Consider the following 24,338-nt stretch of genomic DNA (forward strand, 5'->3'; position numbering starts at 1 on the left):
GCGAGAGCTGTGGAATTATATGACATTTTCTTGTGAAAGAATGAAAAACAGAAAGCAGATTGGAGTTGAAGTCTCTGAACTGATATAGAATTATGATTTATAAATCTAGTAGTACTTAATGGTAGATGCTAGACTTGCTAACATTGTATCTGGACAAATGAATTCAGTTCAGTTTTGCCTTTTCATTATATTAACAACAGTGTTGTAGATTTAACTTGAAAACTTCTTGTTTCCTATAGAGGAAACAAAATTAAGTATTTTATGTATGTATGGGTGGATGTGGTAGTGGAACTGTGAAATACTTAAACATTAAAGAATTCATGTTTTACAATTGTTTGTTTTTCTTTTCCAGAGTGTCTTCTATACAAAAACCTGATCATTTTCATGTGACAAAGGTATGTTCATCATCAGAACCAAGAAATGTAGCATGTGGCACTAACTGTTACCCATCTGTCAAACCCTGTTGTGGATAAGCACTGGCATTCAAACTTTCAGTATAACATGCTTGTTTTCCATGTGTTATGTTAAGAGTATTGCAGCATTTGGATCTTTGAGTACTTTTTTTCCCCTCCTAAAAAAGAGGGAAATTATTATCAAAAAGAAAAAAAAAAAAAGGTGAATAAATGTTATTCTCCAACTCTTGGAACCATTGTTTTTATTAAGATATTGCTGGTGTTTTCCCTCTGTACCTAAGAGAGAAACAAGCAGGTAGAATTATTTTGGCAATGATTTTTAAATTTTTTTTTGTGGGGATTTGTTTATTTTAATGGACACTGAAATCTTTCCTGGTATTTGAGATAAGATTATCCAAATACTACAATTTCAGAGAGCAAGTCCCCTCACTTTCCTTAAAGCCCTGGAGAATTATTTGTTCTTGAGTTCTTCTAATTTTTTATTCTATGCAACAGTTTCAAAACCCTCTTGCTGATAAAAATGCTGTTTGCAAACTTGAAACTACTTGTAAATAGTCTGTACTTGAAAAGCCTCTCCAGTGGACATAATTAATGTGTAGTATATTATTGTTCTGCTGACCATGACCTTTAAAGGCCACAGTTTGGGAACAACAATGTTAAAACATAGTTCCCAGAACAAAAACCCAAGCAAACAAGAAAATCAGATTTCTTGAGTATTATCTGACATGGGTGTGTGGAGACATTGGGGATTACCAATGTGCTCTTTTTCTGCTCTTAAAGGTCTTAGCAACAGATCAGTGTGTGAACACTTGCACATTCCATTTGTGTGTGGGGAACGTGCATATCTCAAATTGGGTTTGAGACATGGAATGTGGATTTTTCTACAAAGCTCTGTTTTTTTCCACGACTTACCCAGTGGGTTTTGCAACAGAGCGGTTTTTCAGTTTCTTGTGAGTTTGATTTGTGGAGTGTCTGTTTTGGATATGCCAAGAGGAGCTAGTGTTGTGGAATTTCATATTGATTGTGCACGTTGGAATTATTCCCTCTCCTAAGATGCATGGCTCAGGTTGTTTTCCCATACATTTTATGGCTGTGCTCTTGGTAAAGCTTGCTTCCATGCTTCACGCCAGATGGATCATCTCCCCCGAGAACAGCTAAAATCCCTGCTGAGGAATGTGCATGCGTTTGGCGTGGTTTTGTGTGTTTCTGTTTTGTTTTTCATCCCACATAGGCAGAACCTACCGAAGTAGTTAAGCCTGTGCCCATTGCCTCTGCTGTTGCACCCAAAGTCACTGCCACAGCCAGCGTGGCTTTCAATAAGACACCGAGGCCATTTGGAGCTGTAACCTCCTCCAAGGTCACCTCCATCCCATCACCGTCCTCCGCCTTCACGCCGGCGCAGGCGTCGGCCGCGTCCCCATGTGCCGTGCCTGGAGTGCATGCTAACGCCAAGCCTAACGCTGAGCCGTGGCCGCCTGTGCTGGGCGCTCCTAAACCTGCAGTTCCTGTCCCACGGCAGCACGGTGCCGCCCCGAGCGCCTCGGCCACCGACGGCGCCCAGGACGCAGCCGAGGGGCCGCGACGAGGAGGCAGAGAGAACCAGGGGGAGAGTAAACAGCAAAATGGGTAGGTGGGATTTTGTTTTTGCTGTGAGGGTCTTTCCTCACAGGAAAAAAGCCGGGCTTGTTTGAGGGCTGAGGAAAATGGCTTGGAGGAGTTGTTTACTCCTCAGACGTCAATCTCTCAAAAATTATTTTAAAAGTGATGCTTCAAAGGGCCCCAGCTAGACTTTTGGTGATGGTTTTTCTCATGAGCGACACATCAGTTTATAGAGTGTCATAGCTAAATTGAACAAGGACCGTGGAATGCTTTACATGACGTGTTCTATCACCACATTTTGGACCTTACAACAAGCCTGGTATTAATTTCAATGTCCAATCTCACTGTGTATTTTGACACCCAATACAGTGACTGAAAGCAGCAGGCACTCAAAAATGCAGAGCAGTTGGTCAAGAAGGGTCAGTGGGTGCTGTGATGGCTGAGAATGAGACACTGTGGAAGACCAACCGTGACCCTAGCAAAAGCAGTGGAAAAAGGCCCCAGAAGAGAGGCAAAGGGACAGATGTTTCATTAATTCTTGCTCAACACAGGAGAAACTTTAAGATGTTTTCTAGGAAGCTGATGGAGTTAAGCGGATTTTTTGCAGTGCTGTATATAAATATACATAAATTATATTATATTTATATTATACATATTATTTATATTATACATATAATATAAATACCTCAGCTTTAAATTTTACCATCACCCTAAACAAGTAAAGCAGATTTAAAATGTGAGTAATTTCCTTATTCAAATAATTGTTTATTTTGAAGTGGGCATCAGAGACTGAACATTTAAGGGGCTGTAGGAGACATAAAAGGCTTTATCTAGTATAGCATCTAGACTAGTAAACAATAGATTAGTAAACTAAACTGAGCCCAGCAGAAGTCATGGGAACTCAGACCTGCAGCAGGATTTTGCCTGGGGATGCCTTGGACTCTCCCAGAAATTCCTGGGCAGAGTCTGGGAGGTGTAGCACCTCAGGGACTGGTTCCCAGCGCCTGCTGTGCTGGGGGAAGGGGAGGAGGCTGGGCATGAACAGTTCCATGCCAGTTGGCCTCTGGACCAGCAGTTGAATTAAATAATAAAAAGGGCAGGAGGGGAACAGTACGTTTTTCTTCAGATTTAAGAATTTGAAACCTGGGCTTAAAAGTTAAAAGCTGTGGTTACTATTTCCCATTCCACAAAAGAAAGGGAATGAAAGAATAGGCCTTGTGCCTCTCTTCTCTGATAGTCAGTATAGAAAATATATGAAGAACTCTACAAAAAGGTAAACATGCATGCCAACTAAAATACTGAATAAATTTCAGTTTCAGTTGAGTTTCTTATGGAGTAAAAAAACCAACTTCTTTAGGTACTTATTCCCTTTATGTTGTAGTATGAATATTTTCCATGTGTGAACTCATAATGCAGCCCATATGCATTTTATATTGCACTGTAGCCATGGTAACTTCCAGCCCTTTCTTAAACAGATGATGGCAGGAATCCACTCTGCAAGAAGTGGGTTGAAACTGAGAAATCCCAAGGACTTGCTCACAGCCGTTGCAATTGTTGAATACACTTTGGCAAACTCTCTCTTATCTTTCCAGGAATACTGTTTTAGCAAATAACTGTTTAAGGAGTATTCAAAAGCAGCAATTAGCACTGAAAAAGAGGAACAATAGCAACAAAATTAAGTCTCCTGGAAGGAAGTGCTGCAGGCACAGAGTAAGCACTTTGCAATCAAGATAGGATGACTGGGTGAGCACTGCTATGTGCCCTACCTTACTTAGAGGATGAATAATACCATCAAAGAGGATGAATAATCACAGCTGAGAGATGAAGAAATCCCTGTCCTACTGTCAGCCTTGCAGATCTAGTTTAGAAAAGTTTGAAAACATTTCAGAGTTGTAAAGACCTACTTTACTTTGCAGTCCTTCTTACGATATTGTGTTCAGGCTGCCTAAATGTCCTTCAGTCCTAAAGCAAAAACAAAACAAAAGAAAGCAGACAAACCCACTAAGGTGGTTATATTGGTCTACTGCTACACTACTTAATTTTACCTAGAAAAGTTAAGTTTCTACAATGATGCTTGGATATCTCCCAATTGAAAATGGTATCTATGACATCTATAAAATATCACAAACATTGCAGTTTGGAATAACTGATCAGTCTGAAATTATTTCAATTTTGCTTCTTTGGCTTGTATGATTCATTTTCTCAAAACATGCAAACAAAATCTTGTACCTTGTTCATAGATGGCAGTGCTTAGCAAATGCAGTTGTTTAGACATGCACCTTGTTATACTCGCAATTTCCTCCCTTCCTCTTGGCTTCCCTCAAAAAACATTCGGGATATAAACTATTTGACTTCAGGATGGGAAAGGAAGTTTAATTTCCTTTGTTTAGTTCTGCCTTAGAAAGCAAGCAATTTGCCTTCACTAGCCTATGTGCAGTTGCACTTTTATCAAGACCTTTTTGCCCGCTCTTGCATGACGATGTGCCTGCTGCTTAAAACAGGTAAGATGTCTGTAGACTTCACTCAGTTTAAGTTCAGCTGGGCTAAAATGTTCTCTTATAGGTTCTCTTGATGTTTGTAAGTTTGACTTACATGATATAGGGCTTTACCAGAGCTTGGATTTGGAAACGCCTGTACTATTTTAAGAAGCAAAGAATTAATTAACACATCAACTACTTTTTTTTTTCCTTTGCAGATAGCAGCAGCAACAAAGTTAGTATCAACAGCACTGGACTTGAATTATGGTTATTTTTCCTATTGGAATAACCAGCATGTATTCTGATTTTGCAAAATTACAGCTCTTACAGAGCTACATATTTACATTTTGCAAAATAGCTTCAGCTTCTCTTAGTGTAATACATTATTTATCTGCATTGGACATGATGTGACTTTGCTTTTCACTGTGCTACATTTTGCAGCTCATATTTATTCTACAAAACATTTGTGTGGTGTTCGTGCGTACTGATAAATTCTTGGTGCGACTGTGGTTCATTGGTGTTGGTAATACAACTAGTAAATGGTGAAATACAGTATAGAGATACAACTGCTTTGAAAACTGTGGAATGAAGGGCTGGATTCTGAATTGGTACAGGAAAAGAAAACGTCTATATACTCTGATTTGTGCATATTAGGATGGTAAATGATTGCGGTTTTTTTGGCTTCTCTCTTCTCCCCTTGCTTCAAGGCCGAGTTAAGAGAGAGCTTGTCTCACTGAGTTTTCCTTTGTCTCTGGCACCACCTTGTTGCCTCAGTGAGTCATTACTAGTAGACTCTTAAGCCTTAAAAGGCAGACCAGTAGGACAAGAGAAGTCAGCGGGATTTTTTCTTTATACCACTTTGGTATATAACAAATGTGAAAGACTGTTTATTTCACTGGGGTACTTGCTAGAATGCAGTAAACTGCACATAAATCATTACGTTTTCATGTGTTTCCACACCTTTAATTACTGCTTCAACTTTCACATTTCATTTTTGCTATTAACTGTTTAAGATGCTTTACTCCATTTTTCTCTGTTCTCCATCCTGAAATTGCCACTGCCTTTGTTTCTATATCTCTTTCTCTGTTATCAACTTTGATATGTGATACATGCTCTTCACTAATATTGTGTGTCAATAAATTCAGTCTTTTGATATAATTTTGTACCGTACCTTTTACACTCTTTCAAGTATTAAATATTTTTTAAGCTTAAGTTTTTACTAATGCATTCCATTTAATGGGCCTGATTCTGGTTAACAGTTAACATAATTTCTCACTCATTTTCCATCTTTCTTCCCCAGAAATACTTTGAACCATAAAAATACAGTGAGGAGGTAGTGTCAAAAATAAAATTACTTCTAAAGTTTTGTTTGGTTTTGATTTTTAATTATTTGAAATTTTATGTCCTGGGAGCTAGTTTTTCACAGTTTTCCTCCTGTAAATTGTGTAAAAATAAGTGTACACTTAGTGAGTCTTACAGATTCATGCTTTGGAATAACAAATGTAGAATTTAGGAGTAATTTTTAAAATAGCTTGAGTCTTCTGTTCCCTTTTTCCAAATTTCCCAAACTGACAAATTCTTTACATCACTTAATTAAAACTTTTAGATCCTGTACTGTTGAAGGTCTTGCTAGTGCAAGGATTGATAATAGTCTGTAGGTTACTGTAGGGAAAGTTTCCAGATGGAAACAATCACACCCACTCCTTTTCTTTCTAAGAGGGTACCTCCTCATTATGCCTCAGAACGTGGCCATCTATGCTTTCAGATGGCCTGGTTCTGATCTAGGCTTTGCTAAGTGCAAACCACTTGGTGTGTACTGGGTGGTCCTTGCATGTACACGCATCTTTACTGTGCTCTTTCGGAGCTAAAAGGAGGATTTGTCACGGGACACCTGATCTGACCTAGGTGGACTACACTGCTTTACCAAAACAAATTTCCCTCTCATCCCTATAGGGAAATCACCATAGTTTAATTAAAAGTATGTGAGTTCTGTGCAGTGGTTTTAGTGCTAGAGTAAGAATATGGCTATTATTTGGATTTTAGTGCCCTTTCTTGCAAAACTAATTCAGTAAAATAATTAACAACATTTCTGTTTCATTGCAGCTTTCTGACTTTATTTCTTCTTTTCTTTTTCTCCTTTTCTTGTTTATGCTGGGACAACTTTCTCTTGCTGTTTTACTCTGTCACCTCCAAGGAAAAACCCACCCAAACGGTAAAAGTCTAAACATGTAGATGTCTGTAGACTGTCTTTTACTGTTTCAAGTGTTCTGTCAGTGAACCAAGGAGAAATATTTCAGTGGGGTTAGAGTAATTATAAAAGGCATGTTTGTTTCAGAAAACTGCATCTGTGTTTAGCTGGGCCTCAACTGCTGCCTTTCTGCATTGCAGCACAGAAGCTGCCTTTAAATGCTGTGAAAAGTCACAGTTGCACCCGTGCCTTTGTAGCCAGAGCGAGGTGCTGTCTGAAGCCTTGCACTCACTGCTATGTCTGTCCCTGGCGCAGCCCGCCGCGGAAGCACATCGTGGACACCTACACCGAGTTCTATCACACGCCCACCCACAGTGATGCCAGCAAGAAGCGGCTGATTGAGGACACTGAGGACTGGCACCCCCGCACAGGCACTACCCAGTCCCGCTCCTTCCGCATCCTTGCCCAAATCACTGGCACGGATCACAGTGAGTACCTCGGTGCAAGTGGAATAATGGGCAATTCCCCTGCACAGACTGTGTTTTTAAAGCTTGGGGTCAGGGAAGATAAAGGGAAATATTACTGTAAAACCCTGCTGTTACTAAGTAGTTCGGGATATATACATTGCTGGATGTTATTCCTAATTGAGCTGAGTTAAAACGTTCTAGATAATCCTAAAATCTCAATTTCTACTCCCAAAGATATTTATTGAAAGATGCACATTTGTTGTTTCTTTTCCCCCTGTATCGCCAAAATGGCAACATTCTTGATCAAATTTAATGCTTCAGAAAAATTAGGTGTTTTCTGGCATGTGGGAAGTCTTTGTCAGTCATACAAAAGTATGCAATCTGCAATGATGTAACCAATCAGGAACATAAATCCATAGTTCCTCAGTTTATTCCTGGATTATGTTTCTACCCTCTGCTTATGCTTTGGTGTGATTACATATATTGGTGGAGTGGAACAGGTGATGTGGTGAAGGTCATTCCCAGTCATATAATTTTATGCTAAAATTTCAATTTTGTGTTATGCTGTCAGCCATAAGTCACTGGTTGAAATTTGTAATTTTGTGTGAAGGCCACCAGAAGTGCTATCAGGGGCTTTGAGCTCTCATTCTTCAGCTTCTCTCAGCTAGAGCTGCAATAAAGAAGGCATTGAAGAAATTTGACCTCCTCTCCAGGGGGAGACTTGATTAAATCAGCTATTTCTAGAAGCCAGCAGTAACATTTTCCAAAATAAGGGTTATTGTCTGTGTGTGATAAATATTCTGACTTTGGACCTCATTTTTTTGTAGTCCTGTGTTCAATTCCCTTCATCAGTCCTTGTAAGGGCGGAGTATGGGACCTGAACATCAAGTAAAATGTTATCCAGTAAAGATGAATTTATCATGTTGACAAATACTATAAGAAAATTACTGCAACTAGATTTGCTAGCCTTAAAATCAGCACTGGGAATTTTACATTATCCCTTGTGCAGACCTCTAGAACCTTGGTGGGAAATAGCCTGGCTGCAAACTGACACTTGGATTATCACCTGATATAAACTTAGTGGATAGTCATCCAAAAGAAATACCTCTTAACTTCCATTCATCTTCACCTTCTCAAATCACCTTTCTCAATGCCAGCATGGAGAGTGGGCCAAGGGGAAGAGCAGAGACCAGCAGAACCACTTTTCAGCAGTCCTACTAGCAAAGGGGCTCTTGAAGTTCATGGACATAACTCATGTCCATTAGGCAGATTTAGAATCAATCCTAACGAGCCTTGTTGTAATTTCCTGTTGTAGTGAATGCACTGGCACAGCAGAGGATCTCAGTGTTGTGGTACAGTGTCTTTAGTGCCCTAGAAAATAAAAATTTTCTGTTTTCCTTCAGTGAAAGAACCAGAAAATGAAGCTGGGAAGAAGACTAAGTGAGTTGATGTTTTACATTTTTATTACTTTAATACTTTGCATGTTTTAATTCTTAACTTGTAGCGTTTCGTGCATTTGTGTGACATCTGGGCGTTTTTAAAATGTTCCTTCCCTTTTTGCCTTTTACTTCAGCATGTCAAAACCAAGATCTTTTTCTCCATAGACAAACCTTTTTAAAAGCTGTTGGTGCAGTCCAGTAGTAATGTTTGTGCAGGAGTTTGTGTAAAGATTTTCTGTCAACTTGAACTGATTTGGTTGCCTGTACAAAGTCAGCTTGTGTTTTCCTTTTGCAAGTCTCATCAGGCATTTTTGATTTGTGAGTGTGGATCTGATTGCAAGACATAGGTGGGAAGTATTGCTGTTCTGGCTGCAAGTGAGGGTCAGCTGTCTCCTTGCTTTGGGATAAGCAGTGTTCAAAAGGAGCGACAACCAGTGGCTAAATCTAATGGTTCTTGAAGTCAGTGAGACTTTCTTTACTGACTTTGACTAACACTGAATCCAGCTTTTTGACAGAGAGGAAGACAATGCGATAGAAATAGTGCATGGAGTTTGCATGCTCACTTGTGAAACTGCTTAAGACAACCTTTCTTTCTTTCTTTCTTATTTTTCTTCTATTACTTCTTTCCACAGGGAAAAGGTTCCCATCCACGTCCTTAGCCCCAAATATACAAAATTACGTGACTGGCACCATGAAGTCTCAGCACGTGTTCTTAATGTCCAGTGATTTTACCCAAGTTGCAAAAGCAAAATACAAACACTTCCTTCCTTTCTTCTTTTCCATCTGCTTTGCACAAAAAAAAAAAAAAAAAAAAAAAAAAGGAAGTAGCCTTTCTGCGAGAGAAATTCTAGCCTTTTCTATACTTTTCTAACACTTTCCTACTGATGTGTAAAAAATGGGATGAAATGTTTTTGTGCTAATCATTAGTTGACAAAAAATACATATTTAAAACTTAACAACTTGGGTGGCTGAATCTCCAGTGTGGGGAGGAGATGGTTGTTTCACTTCTTTTTTCTGCCTGAAAGAAGTAATTTGCATTGCTGAGTTTGAGTTACTGTAGGCTGTTAGAAAGCAGGACATTTTGAACAAATGAATAAGAAATTGTATTACCTTGATTCTGGGGCTGGGGAAAGAAGATGAAGAGGAGATTGTATGTACTTATTTCAAATTATCATACCTACCAGGAAAACTGTCTTGGATTTCACTAGATTTTCAGCAGGTTAATTTTAGAGTGGTTGTAAATGTTTTACAAAGTACAGCAAAAAGACAGACTGCTTTAAGCAAAGAAAAGAAAAATTTAAAAAAAAAAGTCCCAGTGTTTTGAATTGAAGTGAAAGTTCAATATAAAGATTCTGCGGCTTAGACTAGTAATATGTTCATGTTTTGGAAAACTTAAAAAACAATAATTGAGCAGAATGTTGCTGTGTAAGAGCTTCAACACATCTTCTAGCAGGGGCAAGGTTAGACAGTGGTATTTATTTATTTACAGAGTGAAGCTTATAGGCTTTCTTGTGTTTATGAAAGCTTCACAACCCTGTGGTTCTCCTGTAAAATAATGTATTATAGTAGCTACACATCCATTAATTTATGCATTTTGAAGTTTGGAGAGTATTTTAATAAAAGTTGCTTTTATCTTAGCTCTGTCTGTTTTTCTTTTGAGTCTCTTGGACTCTTTGAATATTCTTCTCATGCGTGGGGCTGACATTTCATTGCACCTTCACAGCCTATAGGAAAAGAAACAATTAAATCCCAGCTGCATAGTAGAAACAGTCTGAATTGTTTAAAACTATCCCTGAATAGTTTAAAACTATTATTGTTTAAAACTGTATTTTACTTCCTGATCATCTTAAGAATGGGGTACGTGTTTGTGTTGTTGAAATTGACATGAGATTTGCAGGAATCAATAAAATGATTGACACTTACGGGAGCAAAAATTATATGAAGTAAGGCTGGCTTTCAGCTTTTGCAGCACTTGTTGAACCAGATAACATTTGAGACCTCAAACAAAAGTGATTGTGAAGCACATGTAAAAGCCGAATTTCTCACAACTGCTCAATGAGAACCATTGCAATTGGTTTGGGTTTCTGCAGCTGACCTACACACTCCTCTGATGTAATTAGTCCTGTGAACAGATGCTTCTGCAGAAGACCTGGCGGGGTTTTTTTTTTCCCTTGCACAATGTCAGAATTTGAGAGGACCTTTGGACCCATTTTGAGTTTCCTTTTCAGATGGCTTATGCTGCTATACAGTACAGCAGTAGCTTATGCTATTTGTCATTTTATCTTTAGGAAAAGACAAACAGAAAATGGAGACTTCAGGTAATAGATAAGTTATCTAACACTAACAGTCACCAATGTGGATGCCTAACACTGCACAGATTTGCCCTGGTAATGATAGCCCAAGGGATATCACCTCTTGCACACTTTTTGGGTTAACTCCTTAGAGACAGTAGGGGAAAACATTCACTTCAATAATTTCACTGAAGAGTGTTTTGATGAGAAGTGCCAATCAGTTTAATTTCCATGCCCCCCCAACACGTAACTTGGCAGTGAGTACTGTGTTACTAAACCCAAGTGTGTTACTGAGTGCACATACACCACAATATAATAATTTGATAGAGTACTGCATATTAAAGTGGGAATGTGAAGTAGTGTATTTAAATTGTTCTGCTGCCTTTATGTAGTTTCTTTATGAATAGAACAAAATGTGAGCATTTCAGAGACCATCAATGCAATGAAAACTGGGAAAGGTTAGGAGGGTTATCACTTAGATTCTCTGTAAGGGTTTCTTTTTAAGGGCAAAATGGTTTGACCTTCAGGTATTTTTATGTTCTGGAGATGTCCCTAGGTAATGAGAATATTTTCATGCTGTTATTAAATTTACCATTATGTTTATCTATCTTACTAGCTCTTACCCTTTTGAAGGGTGAATTGTTGTAGTGAGAAAAAGAAGAATAAACACTCTCTAAATAATCAAAATAATAGAAGCCTCTGTTCTAAGTAAAATTAAACATAGTCATAGAGTCTTTCTTTCAAGGATATGAAAGTACTTTGAGAGAGACAGCCAAATTATTTGTTTTCTATAAATTCATTGCAAAAACACCACTCGTTCCAAAAGTGTTTTATGAATGCGTGAAATTAATTTCATTTACTGCTTGAGAGATGTCATCTCTTCACCCAATATCCCCATTGCACAGAACTTACTGGCGTTAAATTTTGGACTTTTTGTTACTGTTCCCAAAAATGGACCACTTATTCATTTGTATCTGACAAACATGCCCTATCTCATGTCTGACTCCCAGCATACATCTGATCTTTGAAAACATACTATGAGTGTTTTTTTATATAAACGAATAAGCTCAAATTTTAGAGATCTCCTAGAAATATCAATGTGACAATGAAATAGAAACTTCTCTTTCATCAGCAATCTTCAGTAAAATATCCTAATTTAATAATATTCAACTTTTCAGGCAGGCATTGTCCAAGACGGATGTTCTGTGTGGTTTTTACTGTTGTTTATTTTTAAACTGTAACCCACTAGGGATTTTTCAGCAGCTGGAAAGACAGGATATAGAAATAGAAAGCACTCTCTGAAATATGTAGATTGCAGCTTTTAAACCAGTTACTTAAAACTTAGAAAGGCAATGTCTAGACTTTATATAAAGTTTGTGTTTTAGATTACTTCTATTTCTGCAGTAAAATTGTGATTTTTTAAAAAAATGATCACTTTTAACCATCTCCTTTTGAGCAACCAGCTTAGGATTTAGTTTTAGCCTTAAATTGTAGAGTCAATTCATTGTCCTGAATAAAGATTTTCCAGATTTGTAGTTTAGTTAATCCAGAGCAACTGGAAAATATTTGTCCTACTCTTGGTCAGTCTTGAAACAATATGTCATAAAATCATGTATTTACTTTTCTCTCCCTCATGTCATAAATATATGTAAAGCATATCTGCAGATCTACCTGATAGAGCAGGAACCCAGGATACCTGTATTAATTTGAATAAAAAATCCATAGCTACCTCGACTTTGGAGATGCCACCTGCACCACCAGAATTTCCATCTGCACCTTTACCACTTTTGAGGTCTGCTCCCTGGTCATCCTTAAATCTGTTCAATAATTTTCAGCACTTAAGCTTCCCTACTTTAATAAGATAGTTAATTCTGCATAATAGCATAAGGGAAAAAAAAAAAAAGGCAGAAATGCCTGCCCCTGTGGCTAATTTAGTCTGGTCAAAACTTATTGTTGTGATTGCTCTCTACCTTGTAGTTTACTTTTTTTTTTTGTGTGTGTGTGTGTATTACAGTCTGGCAGGTGCTTTTCTTCAAGTAGAGCACTTTAAGACAACATTTTCTAGATTTTTTTCCCTATAACAACTGAATCACATAAAGGATATGAAAAATACTGAGAAATATATAGTGTAATGTTGACAAAACTAACCCCACCAAAAAGTTGTAGCAAAAAAGCATATAAAGCTTTGGTGTGAATCCTACTAGCACTTGTGTCACTTTAAATATTTTCTAAAGTTGTTTCCTATCACATAATATAATCCCAAATTAATGTGTTCCATCTTTGTAAATGTCCAATACTACTTGGCTTTCTGAGTTTTAAAGCAGCAGGACACTTTCAGCCTTCACTGAAAGTGTGATCCTTCTTAATTGTGTTTTGCATAATTTTAACCTCTTAATTGTATTTTACAATCAGTTTCATAGTCTTTTTGGAGTTTTTTTGTGTTTGGGTTCTTTTTTTCTTCTCAGTTTACTAACACTTTTCATGCACAGTGTTTCCTGTTCTGTATACTGTTTTAATGTAGATTAAAAATCTCTTTCTCTGTGTGTCTTCACTTGGGTTTTTTTTACTGTGAATGGAGTGAAAACAATGCTAGACCAGAACCTGCAACTGCTCTTCTGCCGATAGCAGATTCCTGCCCTGGCAGTGTCCCCTCTCCCAGACTTTCTGAACATATTGCTGCATCAGCTCCTGCGAGGTAAATCATTCACAGGGGTTTTGATTCAGTTAACAATCTCTCCTCTTCTAGCCTGGATTTGTCTGTGTTGGAGGAGAGAGGATTGTTTGTCATTCACTTAAAATAAACTTCATTAAGCTGCTGTGACTAGGGATTTTCCTGGAAATCATAGGCGGGGGAAGGAGAAAAATTAGATAAAAATGAGGAAATTAATGAACAGTCTTGTGGATACTAATTAAAACAAGGTACAATATTTAGTGTGTGTATGCTGTCAGTGGGTGTCCACCATACAACTTGGATTAACTTTTCAGTGGTCTCAACAAGTTAAAAGTGAATATGGATTTAGAAATATAAAAGTAATTTTCTAAAATGTGGGTTATTTAATTTGTAGAACAGTGTTCTGCTGTGATGTAATCACAGAAAACTAGGAGATTATCTGGCAAATTTCCTGTCACTGGCCCTGGATAGTTTTACTGGCACTTACCTTGGCAAATTGCTGGTGCTTTGGAGGTCATCTATGAGTAGCAGACAGCAACAGTAATTTTAGGCAGAAGAGAGCGACAGTATTTTGGAGGGTGATTGATTGTTACTGTTACTGAAGGTAACATTTTCTTATGGTTTATTTTACATTGTGCAGGAGTTTTGGAGTTCCACGTAGCATGCACAAGCACCAAGTCATAACATGAAGCAAAGCTGTTCCTGTAAAAATGAGAATTTAATTAAAAATTAAATGTAAAAATGGATCTGCCAGGCCCTAGACAGGCATTCATACTTGAATAAAGCATACAAGAAGACACTATTGCCTTACACCTGTATGGGCTTTCTGCAGTTGGAAAACTAATACTAAGATTTGGAATTGACCAGTTTTAAACCTTTAAATCAATGGTCTCAACTAGCTGAGAGACCAGGAGAAATCTGACATCAAAATAAAAGTCTGCCTTTTGAGGACATTTTTGTTGGCTGAGAGAAGCAGGTATGTTCATGAGCTAACATGAGCTTAGGCAGGATGGGATGGAGGCTGATGGGCAGGTGGGTACCTTCATGGTGACATTTGGTTTGAGTCAATACAGTAAAGAAGTCTTGGATGTGATGTTTTCAGTAGCAAATTCTCTTAGATCAACAAAGATGAAGAATACACACAGAAGATGTATGACAATACTCCTGGTGATTTTATTTTTTAAGCAGAAAACCTGGGATGAAAAAGGCAATGAAAAAAAGTACTACTTGAGTAATTGATTTTCATGTCTACCAGTGGAACTTCGGTATGATTACACATACCTGCTCCATCCGTGGATGGGTTCAAGGCCAGGTTGGATGGAGCTCTGAGCTAGTCTAGTGAAAGCTGTCCCTCCCACAGCAGGAGGGTTGGAAGTAGATGACCTTTAAGGTCTCTTCCAGTCAAGACCATTTTATGATTCTACTGAGCTGTGGATGCCTTGCAGATACCACTGCAGCTACTGTGTTCTGAGTACCAAGGAGTCTTTAAATCCTAGCTCTGCATCTGAGTCCAGGCAAAGGAAATGTAAATCTAATCTCACTCAGGACCTATGGCTCTAAATTTTGTTATTTGGCAACATTAACCTAGCAAGAGACCAGCTTTAAAATGTGAAATCTGAAAAGCAGCTATGTTCGTGGTGGTTCAGGACGAGAGCCAAAAATACAGAAGTAGGTGGTAAGAATTTTCTGCTCAAGAAGGGCAGGAATTGGAGCGGCTTCTGCAGAGCTGTAGAGCTAAGGTTAAGCATTGGGTGTGGGAAGAAGAAGAAATTATTTGATGCAGCTGTGTGGTCTGGATTCTCCCCTGAACTGTGAGGTTATCAGTGTAGCAGCTATAGCTGATGTTTATATTTCGTTACTGAGCAGATGCTGCTGCTTTTATAATGCTCTTTTGAGTAGGACACACAGCAAATCTGATCTTCAAACCCCTTTTTTAGTAAAATGGCACATATTGGAAATCTGCATGGAGCAATTAATGAGTGCCATGTCAGGCTTTTAGTAAAGCAAAACCGGGCCATCCAAAGGTGAGTAGACTCATTCTTGCTGCTGAAGCCTTGCATTTGTTGTCAAGAACTGGCATAGGTCCTTATTTTCCAAATGGGCTCCATCTTTTCTTGGCTGAAGCTCTGTAAATTGTAACACCTGCTACTTAACCACCAAGAAGGAGAAAGCTTGCTGTGAAATGTATGGAGAATCTGGATTTGATTTCTAGATTAAAGTTAAGTGAGCTGCTTATAAGGTAGACTTCATAATGCTTTTTTATTGTAGTTTTAGCTCTTTATTGAAAGCCTTAAATAGTTGTATGTCTGTATAACCAACTACTGTATGTTATAGGGTATTATTACTCTATTTCATATATGCGATGTCCTCCTGTTGTTTAACAGTAAAATATTTAAGAGCAATTACAGCTTTTCCAGAAAGTTGCAAAAAGTCATCTCAAGAAGTAATCCTGGCAGCATTAGACCATGTAAACCACAGAATCTGGCACTTCCAGATAAAGTAATATAAAACAGATGCGATGCCAGCAGGTCTTTAGATTGTATTTTATAGACATGCTTTTTACAGTCATGCAGACCTACTTTTATATTTTCTTTTAATGGAATTATTCCTGATATAAATACAAAGACTTAGTAATAAGTAGTAATAGGTAAATTTTTGTTGTGTACTTTCTCATATGTGGACACCCAGGAACATTCTCTGCAGAAATTATAGTCTAGGAGAAGAAGAGGTCTCAGGCTGAGTGTACTAAAACTGTCAAGAGTTTTTATGGTTGTTTTGGTGTGATGACAAGCAAGAAGAAGTAAAATATGGGGGAGAAATATTGCTCTCTTGTGGTGAATGCTACTTGTCCTGCTTTCTTTTTATATAGAACTTTTGTTTGAGAGTCTTTTGGAAGTCATAGGCAAGTGTGCACCTCATCTTCCCTTCAATCGTTCAGGTTTTAAATGCCAGCAGCCAAGTAGCATCAGTGTCTGAAGTGTCATCTCCTGACACTTGGTAGTTTCTTGTATACTGATTGTGCTCTTGTTCAAGTTTATTATCTTTTAAGTAACTACCCAGATAGTTTGGTTTTGTGGTTAGACAAGCACTCAAGCTTCAGCTGTAAAAATGCCTCTAAAAATTGTTTTCAGAATGGTGAGATTCCCAGGGTGTGAGTATTTGGTTCCTACAGAAGGAGGTAAAAAAGCCCTCATCTTACTCTTCTTTAAAAAGATGCAAGAACACCAGCTAGAAAGAGTTGTCCATTGCTATTTTGTATTTTTAATCAAGTGAGAAATTTCTTTGTATATTGTCTCATTATAATTACTCATGAAATTAACATCAACTAGGAAGATAACCGTGCCTGCTCCAGATGCAGCAAGCTCTTTGCTGGCGGATGAAGCACCTACTGTCCCCAAGACGTGTGCTGTGGCCACACAGACCACTGAGTTCCCCCTGCCTGCTGACCCAGCTGGGGGGCTGCCTTCTCCAACCCTGCATGTGGGAACAGCCCTCGGACTGCCTCCTGCCCTTGCCAGGTACATCCGAGCCAGCTGTGTTAGAAAGGTGCAGTCAGAAACTGTAAGTTTGCACACACTGAATCACAGAATGGTTTGGTTTGGAAGGGACCTTAAGGATCATTTAATTCAAATGCTCCTGCCATAGGCAGGGGCACCTCCCACTAGACCAGATTGCTCAGGGTCTCATCCAATCTGGAGGTGAGCATTTCCAGGGTTGGGTTGTTGTTGTCTTCAGCTTCTCTGGGCAATGTTTTCCAGTTCCTCACCATCCTCATAGTAAAGATTTCCTTCCTAATACCTAATCTCTCTCCTCCTTTGATTTAAAGCCATACAGTTTCACCTGATTCTTTTTTTGATAATGATGCTATTATGGTGGAGCAGCTTAAAGGTTTCCTGACCCTCATACTGCTCTGGCAATTTATATAATAATTAGAAATTCAAGTAGCTTTTAGGCAAAAGTGCTAAAAATAATTTAAAAATTAAAGCGACCTTTTGATGGAGGAGGAAAAGCAGTCATGGGTAGGAGATTCAGCTGGGTTTTGTTGGCAGAAATTGGTGACATGAGGAGAATATAGTCACCCTTGCTACAAAATGTGTGTTTTTAAATTGTCCAGTAGCCTAAAGTTTTTGGAGGAGAATGCAAGCTTTAACTTGCATAGTGATGGGACATCCAGAATATAAGTCTTTATCAACAGGGAGAGAAAGTGCTTCCCTCATTAATTAATACTACAGGATACCTGAAAAAACCATACCTGTTTTGTTTGTTTATGGGTAAGGATAGCTTTAGGAAAAAAATTTAAATGAACTCCTGAGCTTTAGTAGTATTGCCAGAGGTATAATTTGTGTTTGATTTATGACTCCTCTTCTCTTGCTGCTTTTGGGCAGGCATGAAGCATCTCTACCTACTTGTGAAACAAATTCTTTCAATAAAATCTCAAGCTTTGAGTCTAAATCATCTGTAAGTCATAAAAGGTAAATCTTTTAGGATATATCTACAACAGACTATTAGGTGTAAGCAAGGTATTCAGGCAGTGGTTTTGCATTTAAATCTGGGAAATGGTATATAGTTCTGTAGATTTTTAGAGTGTTTTGTCCATCTTTGTAGTTATCTTAAAAAATACATGGCAATTCAGTGGATAATCTTGAAATTTTAAAATAAGAACCCAAATTAGGGGTTAGAAATTGTAGGACTTATTTTGGAGCCAGTCTGGTTTTTTCACTTTTTTTTTTTTTGTCTCTTTGAATTCATTTCCACCTGTAAAATAAGTAGAGAAAATGAAAAGGGGTTTACACACTGAATTTGGTAAGGGTTGCTAAAAGTGGACCTGCGAAAGTTATATCACTAAATATTCCAGTTTTCTATGTTTACTGTTTATTATGAAAAAGAGGACAAGGTAAATGATCTTCAGGGCTAATTCTGTCCGCACCATGGAAACTTACATCGATCCATGTGAAGAGTTCTGGGCCCTGGTTCAGTGGGAATAACCCAGGCATGCAAGGCAGAGTCTATGATGAGGAATTTAAAGGCTGACAGATGCTAAATGCTCACTTGATGAGGGAATAGTTTTATTTGTGGGTGAAATCAAAATTGCTGTTCTCTATATTAGTATTCAAGTCTCTCACTCATTGCCTGATGTCTCTGTGAGCTGGAAACTTCCATAACTCTCCAGTGGTTAATGTGATCTGGTGTTGTACTGTATCTCTGCCAATTTTTCCTACTTTCTCTGTTTTCTCCTGCATTGTCTCAAAGCTTCTGCACTGCAAAAGTAATGCTGGAAGATCCTTTGGGAAATCTGCCGGTCCTTGAACCCTTTCCTCCTCCAGCTCTTTCTTCTTTCGAGCAGAGATCAAAAATTAAGAGCATGGCTGCTGCTGCAGTGTCTGCTGCTATTGCTGTCCGAGCCAGGTAGACATCAACTTCAAAAGGATGTTTTATAGGTTGGTTTAAGGAGGTTCCAGTTCAAGAATAATTGGTCCCTGGCAGGGTTGTGAAATCAATTGGTTCTGTCACAATAGTGGGCAAGTCATTAGAATGTGTCCACAGCTCCCATGCCCTATTTATAGCTTAGCTGCTCTGAACCTTGGTGAGTAATTCTACCATTCTGTTCCTCATGATACCTGTTTTACAGTTCAGTTAGTAAATTAACTGTAAATAACATTTGTATTACGTGAGTGACAAAGAATAATCTGTAACTTTGAGGAATTTTTGATGCTTGAAAACAATATCTTGCTGAGTTCCATCTAAATCTTTACTGCTTTGCTTTTTATAAAGGCTTGCTTAGAGCAAACATTTTGGCAAGTTTTTCAATCATCCATTCATATCAGTAAAACACTTTTTAATAGGCAACAATACCCATATTTTTGTATTTCTAAATTACATAGATGTTCTAAGGTGCTAATAAATTATGTACATTAGAAAGCATACGCAAACTCAGAAAACTAAAAAAGATGCAAAAGTTTTCTCATTACTTTTTATTTTACTTTATTAATGGTAAAAACATATGAAAAAATGCTTCTTGCACCTTAGTGGGTTATCTTGTGCCTCCCCTGAATTGTGCAGCCTCCACTTTGTTGGCTGCTTGTTTAGACATAATTCCTGCATCAGTTTTCCTGGGTTCAGTTTCTCCAGATGGGCTTTTCATAAGGGATTTTGGGTTGTCAGTGGTCCCAGCCATCCTGAACTTTGTGTGGTCACCTCATTTGTTTATGGGGTCTTTTTACAAACTTGCTAGACTATACGAGCCTAGTATCTACCGCTCGCTGCTGGATGCCCTGCTCATCATGCCCGTCGCAAAGCCTCCTCTGCTGGCCACCGCGCCCTCCAGGAAGTCCACAAGTGCTCTGGAGTTGCCAAAGAGCAAGAGGTATTGTCCAGGTGTAGTGTGTGGTTGGCACTTAGGACTAGCAGGGAACTGGCTACTCCTTCAAAGCACATTTCTGTTGTCTGCATGTTTGTGTCTGTCCTGATCACTTGTGTCTGTCCTGATCTCTGACATGAGGTCACCAGCTCCAAACCCTGCTGGTTTCATCTCTTTGCACACCTGGACTAATGTGTGCACCCTGGACCTGCTGGTGGTGTTTGTGCAAGTCCACCATACTAAAGCAGAGGTTTCCTCTCCTCACTGCCTTCAAGTGCCCTCTAATATGCATGGTGGTGCTTGTGTTGTGTCATGAGCCTCTGAGGGGAGGCAGTGTCACTCTACAGAGGCAGCTGGAGAAGAAACTAGAGATCTTGGCTTGAAACTTTTCTGTGGGTGAATTATTTGCCACAGTTCCTTGAGCAACTAAGCGTCACGTTAGGTTATTTTTTTTGAAGCTCACTTTGAATGTATAAAATCAAATAACTGGCATGCTGGCCAGCAAATGACTGTTTTAAAAATTATTTGCTGTCTAGGCCCTTTGTTCCAGTGCTGATTCTGTTCAGTGCACAGGACTGTTTGTTCTCCTTTCCTGACCGCAGCAATGTTAACACTTGCTTCAGCAGAAAGCTGCTTCTATGACTTCAGCTGCACTGGCAGGAGTCTGTTTAGTTATTTTACAGTGTAATGTGTATGAAATTTTGCTAAGGAAGAAATAATCTGTGAGTTTTCTTGTACCTATATTTTCACAAGAGTTAGACCCTTCTAGAGATAAGGCCCAACTATTAGTAGAGCTGAGATCCACTTGATGTAGAAACTTGTGTTGAGTAACAAGTATTAGTTCTTTTTCTTCTGTTTCATGGCTTCCAAGGTAACCTCAGTCTCTAGAGTACATTAAAGTAGCCCTAACCTCAGGAAGGGGAAATAGTAGTTTATAAGACACAAACCACCTTTATTTGTATCAAAATTTCTAACTTGTAGCAAGCATATCCACTTGAAAAAGATAAAAAAGGAACATTAGCAGAATTGTGGTGATATAATACAACTTAAAATACCAATTCCATTTTTGCCACTGAATGATCTTACTAGGAAAGCTTTTATGTATTCATTGAAAGAGAAAACTTCTTGAGGAGTTCTCATACCTGTCTGTGTGCTACAGGTGAAGCCCAAGCCATACCATCAGCAAGACTTTATTCTTTAGCTGTGGTGTTTGTTTGATGATACTTTCAGTAGAGTGAAAACAAATTCTCTGACTTCTCTTTTCTTTTTTTCCTTCACTCGCTAATGTGCATTGGTTTTGGCAAGTGAAGGTAGATTATTACATTAATGGAAACTTTCTCCTTCCCTAATCTGTAACTGGCTTTCTGTTTGTCCACTGTTTGCTCACCATATGGGGGAAGATCTTCTGGGGTTGAAGATTTATTTTTGGAGATGCATTCAGTGTTGGGATTCCCAGAGTGTCTCCATTCAGTTGCTGTCCCTTACAAGTACATGGGGCTATGTGTTGGAAAAGGCAGGAAACAGTGGAGAACTGGTTTCATTCTTCCACAGCTGAAGTCCAGTTATGGACTTCTCTTCTCCAGTTATGTTTTTCTCTTCCAACTGATAGAGCTGGAAAAAGATGTGCCAGGGAGCCAGAAGGTACACTGGGAGTACAGAGACCATATAAACATGCCCAAAAGACTGTATCAGTATTTGATATAGCGGGATTGAGGTTGAATGGCTTGAAATAAACATCCATTGATTTTTAGGGAATTTTAAAGGTAACCTTTAAACTTGTAAAAAGTGAATTTTCTCTTAAGCCATTGCAATAGCCAGGATATCCTGGTTATTCAGGTTACTGCCACAAGGCTGTGGCAAAAGGTGATAAAGGAAGCAGATGATTTCCAGGCTGTTAAGGACATCCAAAACAGGATATGACCTAAAATTTGGGATACGTGATACAACAGTACAGTTAGTCTGAGAACACTCTGCATAAAACTGAATTGTAAAAAGGGTTTTTCTAGGAATAGCCAGCGTTGTGCTGAAGACAGCATACAACAAATGAGGGTAATGATTTCTGGTTTCCATATTAACATCCATATCATCAGTCCTGAGCTGCTGCACTGGTAAGGAAGGAGAGGTTACCGGTAGATGGAGCCAAAGAAATGAAGCTTTGTGTCGTCTTGTCCTGTTGAATAAAGGACCACAGTCTTTGCTATATGGCTTGAGAAACATGTAGGAAAAGGAGATAAAAGAAGATAAATGTAGTGTCAGTAACTACATATTATTACTGAATTTCAGCAAAGATCAAGCAAAACTAATCAATTATGTCAGAAAAAAATAATAGATTTGAGAGAAATATACCCATTGAGTATAAAACTAGGTATTAAAATGTCTTTGCATTACAAACTATCTAGTGACATACTGTGATATGTAATGTAATACTGAAAAGTTGTTTTAAATGGCAACTCACTACATTCCACAATAAAATAGTTGATAAGAAAGAGCTGAAATCTTACGTACCATGACTAAAGAGAAAAGTATACAACAGAATGCAGTAGACTAACTAGTTCAAATAGAACTAGGTCTGTTTGTCTCAGCCAAGAAAGCCAAGTAAATAAACTGCTTTGGAGTTTTTGGGCTCTTTTATAGCTTTTATAACTTTAATGAAAAGGTACTGAATCTATTTTACGAAAGTAGCTTAGGCTTCTTTGCATTATCTCTGGGGACAAACTCAGGAAGGTTATAGCTATAACAAAAGCAGGGTGTTGATTCTCTTCTGCAGTAAGGTTCCTCCAGAAGTATTTCCCTTTTATCCCTCTCACTTCACTGTCTCTGCTCCAAAAAACTGGCTGTCTTAAACTGCTTTGTATTGGGTAGCTGCCAGAGTACTTGACCTTTTTCTGACTTAGTAACTGGCCTGAAGTGATGGTGAGCATCTACACGTTTTCTTCCCCACCAGACTCCTCTGTAATGGGCTTTTCTTAGGGTATGTAACAGCTATGCAGTCTTGCACTAAGCTAAGTGTTTAATCCTAATGGCAACAGGGATGGCCTTGAGTTTATGGGGCTTGTGTGTTTTCTAACAAACGACACATATGCAGCACAGGAAATGATGTATTTAATGTCTTGCATGACCAAGAATTGGAGCTCTGCCTTAAAATTAAATCTCAAGGCAGAAACACTGGGAAATTTTGGGAAACACTAGCAAGAATGGATGTTGACAACCCTTTTGTTTTTGGCATGGCTTTTGGTTAATCTTCCTAATACTATGCTACATTCAATTCCTTTTAAAAAATGGTAGTCTCACCTTGTGAGATGAGCACTGGTGTTAACTCTGAGAGAATACTTACTCTGAAAAGTGCTTTTTGTTATTTCTGTGTATAGAGAGAGCGCTGCTTATAGAGGGGTTACATACTCCCTCCCTGTAATTTGATACAGAAATACCTCCACCCAGATGATTTTCTCTGTTCTTTCTTTCTATTACTTTATTTTGCTTTTCTTCTTCTAGCAAGATACTGGAGCACTGTTAGGTTAAGACGAAATGTAAACACTGATTGACACCATGGGCTTGTAGTAGGGACAAGGTCAGCACTCAGTGCTTCTTGTCTTCTGTTTCTCTATTGTACCAGAAAACCCTTGCAAAAAGCCATGTGTATTTTTTCTTGTTCATGGAGTTTTGTCATCATTCTTATACCTGCCTTTTTCTGGTTTCCTATCAATATTTTTTCAGCCATTGTGTATTTTGATACTGCACAAAATATAGCACAAGATTTGTGTGACAAACAACTGAGACCTGAGATCCAAGTCACAGAATTCCTAGCTATCTGGAGAAAGCATTTACAAACTATCCCTTAGATACTACATGACCTGTCCTGTCAGCAGATTTCCTCACACCACAGGGGACTTGTGCCTTACTTCCACAGTTGTTCTGGACAACAGAGCAAGTTAGTTTAACAAGCTACTTAAACCATCATTTATAGCCACAGAACTCTTAGTAAAATACCAGACTGAGCTCTGGGCTCAACTGATAATTTCTACTGATGGATAGCCAGTATCTGGGGCTTGTATGAGGAGAAAGTCCAGCCAAATCCCTTGAACCTGCTTGGGAACGTCCAAGTGACTTGGTCCTTGTTATCACCTTAGTGCTCTTAGAAGTTACATGACAGCAAGCTCAATTCCTTGTCAGTTATTTGGTAGGTCCTCCTTTGGCTGATAACAACATCTCCATTATTAGCTTCTTCAAAGTTTGTGTGAAGTAATTCTGGACAGCATTATATAGTAGTTGCCATGGAAGGATGGAGGGAGGTTTAGGCATCTGTAGCTCCAGACCATGTGTTTTTTTTGTCTGTTTTTTTTTGTTTTGTTTTTTTTTTTTTTTGTTTTGTTTTGTTTTTTTTTTTGTTTTTTTTGTGGGTTTGGGGTTTTTTGAGGAAGGAAGAAGCATCAAAACC

The 24,338-nt window shown here is 38.5% G+C and overlaps 1 protein-coding gene across 5 annotated transcripts in view; it reads left to right on the plus strand.

Annotated features, from left to right (window-relative positions):
- Nucleotides 1-24,338, plus strand: part of PDLIM5 (PDZ and LIM domain 5) — a 125,822-nt gene that overhangs the window by 69,229 nt on the left and 32,255 nt on the right. The window contains exons 4-9 of one of the 5 annotated variants that reach the window (XM_053975860.1): nucleotides 353-395; nucleotides 1,645-2,039; nucleotides 6,684-6,701; nucleotides 6,993-7,165; nucleotides 8,548-8,584; nucleotides 9,216-10,220. In XM_053975860.1, coding sequence (XP_053831835.1) covers nucleotides 353-395; nucleotides 1,645-2,039; nucleotides 6,684-6,701; nucleotides 6,993-7,165; nucleotides 8,548-8,584; nucleotides 9,216-9,309 — 760 coding nt within the window. In that variant the 3' untranslated portion in view covers nucleotides 9,310-10,220. Of the gene's footprint in view, nucleotides 1-352; nucleotides 396-1,644; nucleotides 2,040-6,683; nucleotides 6,702-6,992; nucleotides 7,166-8,547; nucleotides 8,585-9,215; nucleotides 10,221-24,338 lie in introns of those variants that run through there. The other 4 variants (XM_053975856.1, XM_053975858.1, XM_053975861.1 and 1 more) reach the window with 4 other exon arrangements.

This window comes from Vidua macroura, chromosome 4, assembly GCF_024509145.1.
Source record: "Vidua macroura isolate BioBank_ID:100142 chromosome 4, ASM2450914v1, whole genome shotgun sequence".
Classification (NCBI taxonomy): Eukaryota; Metazoa; Chordata; class Aves; order Passeriformes; family Viduidae; genus Vidua; species Vidua macroura.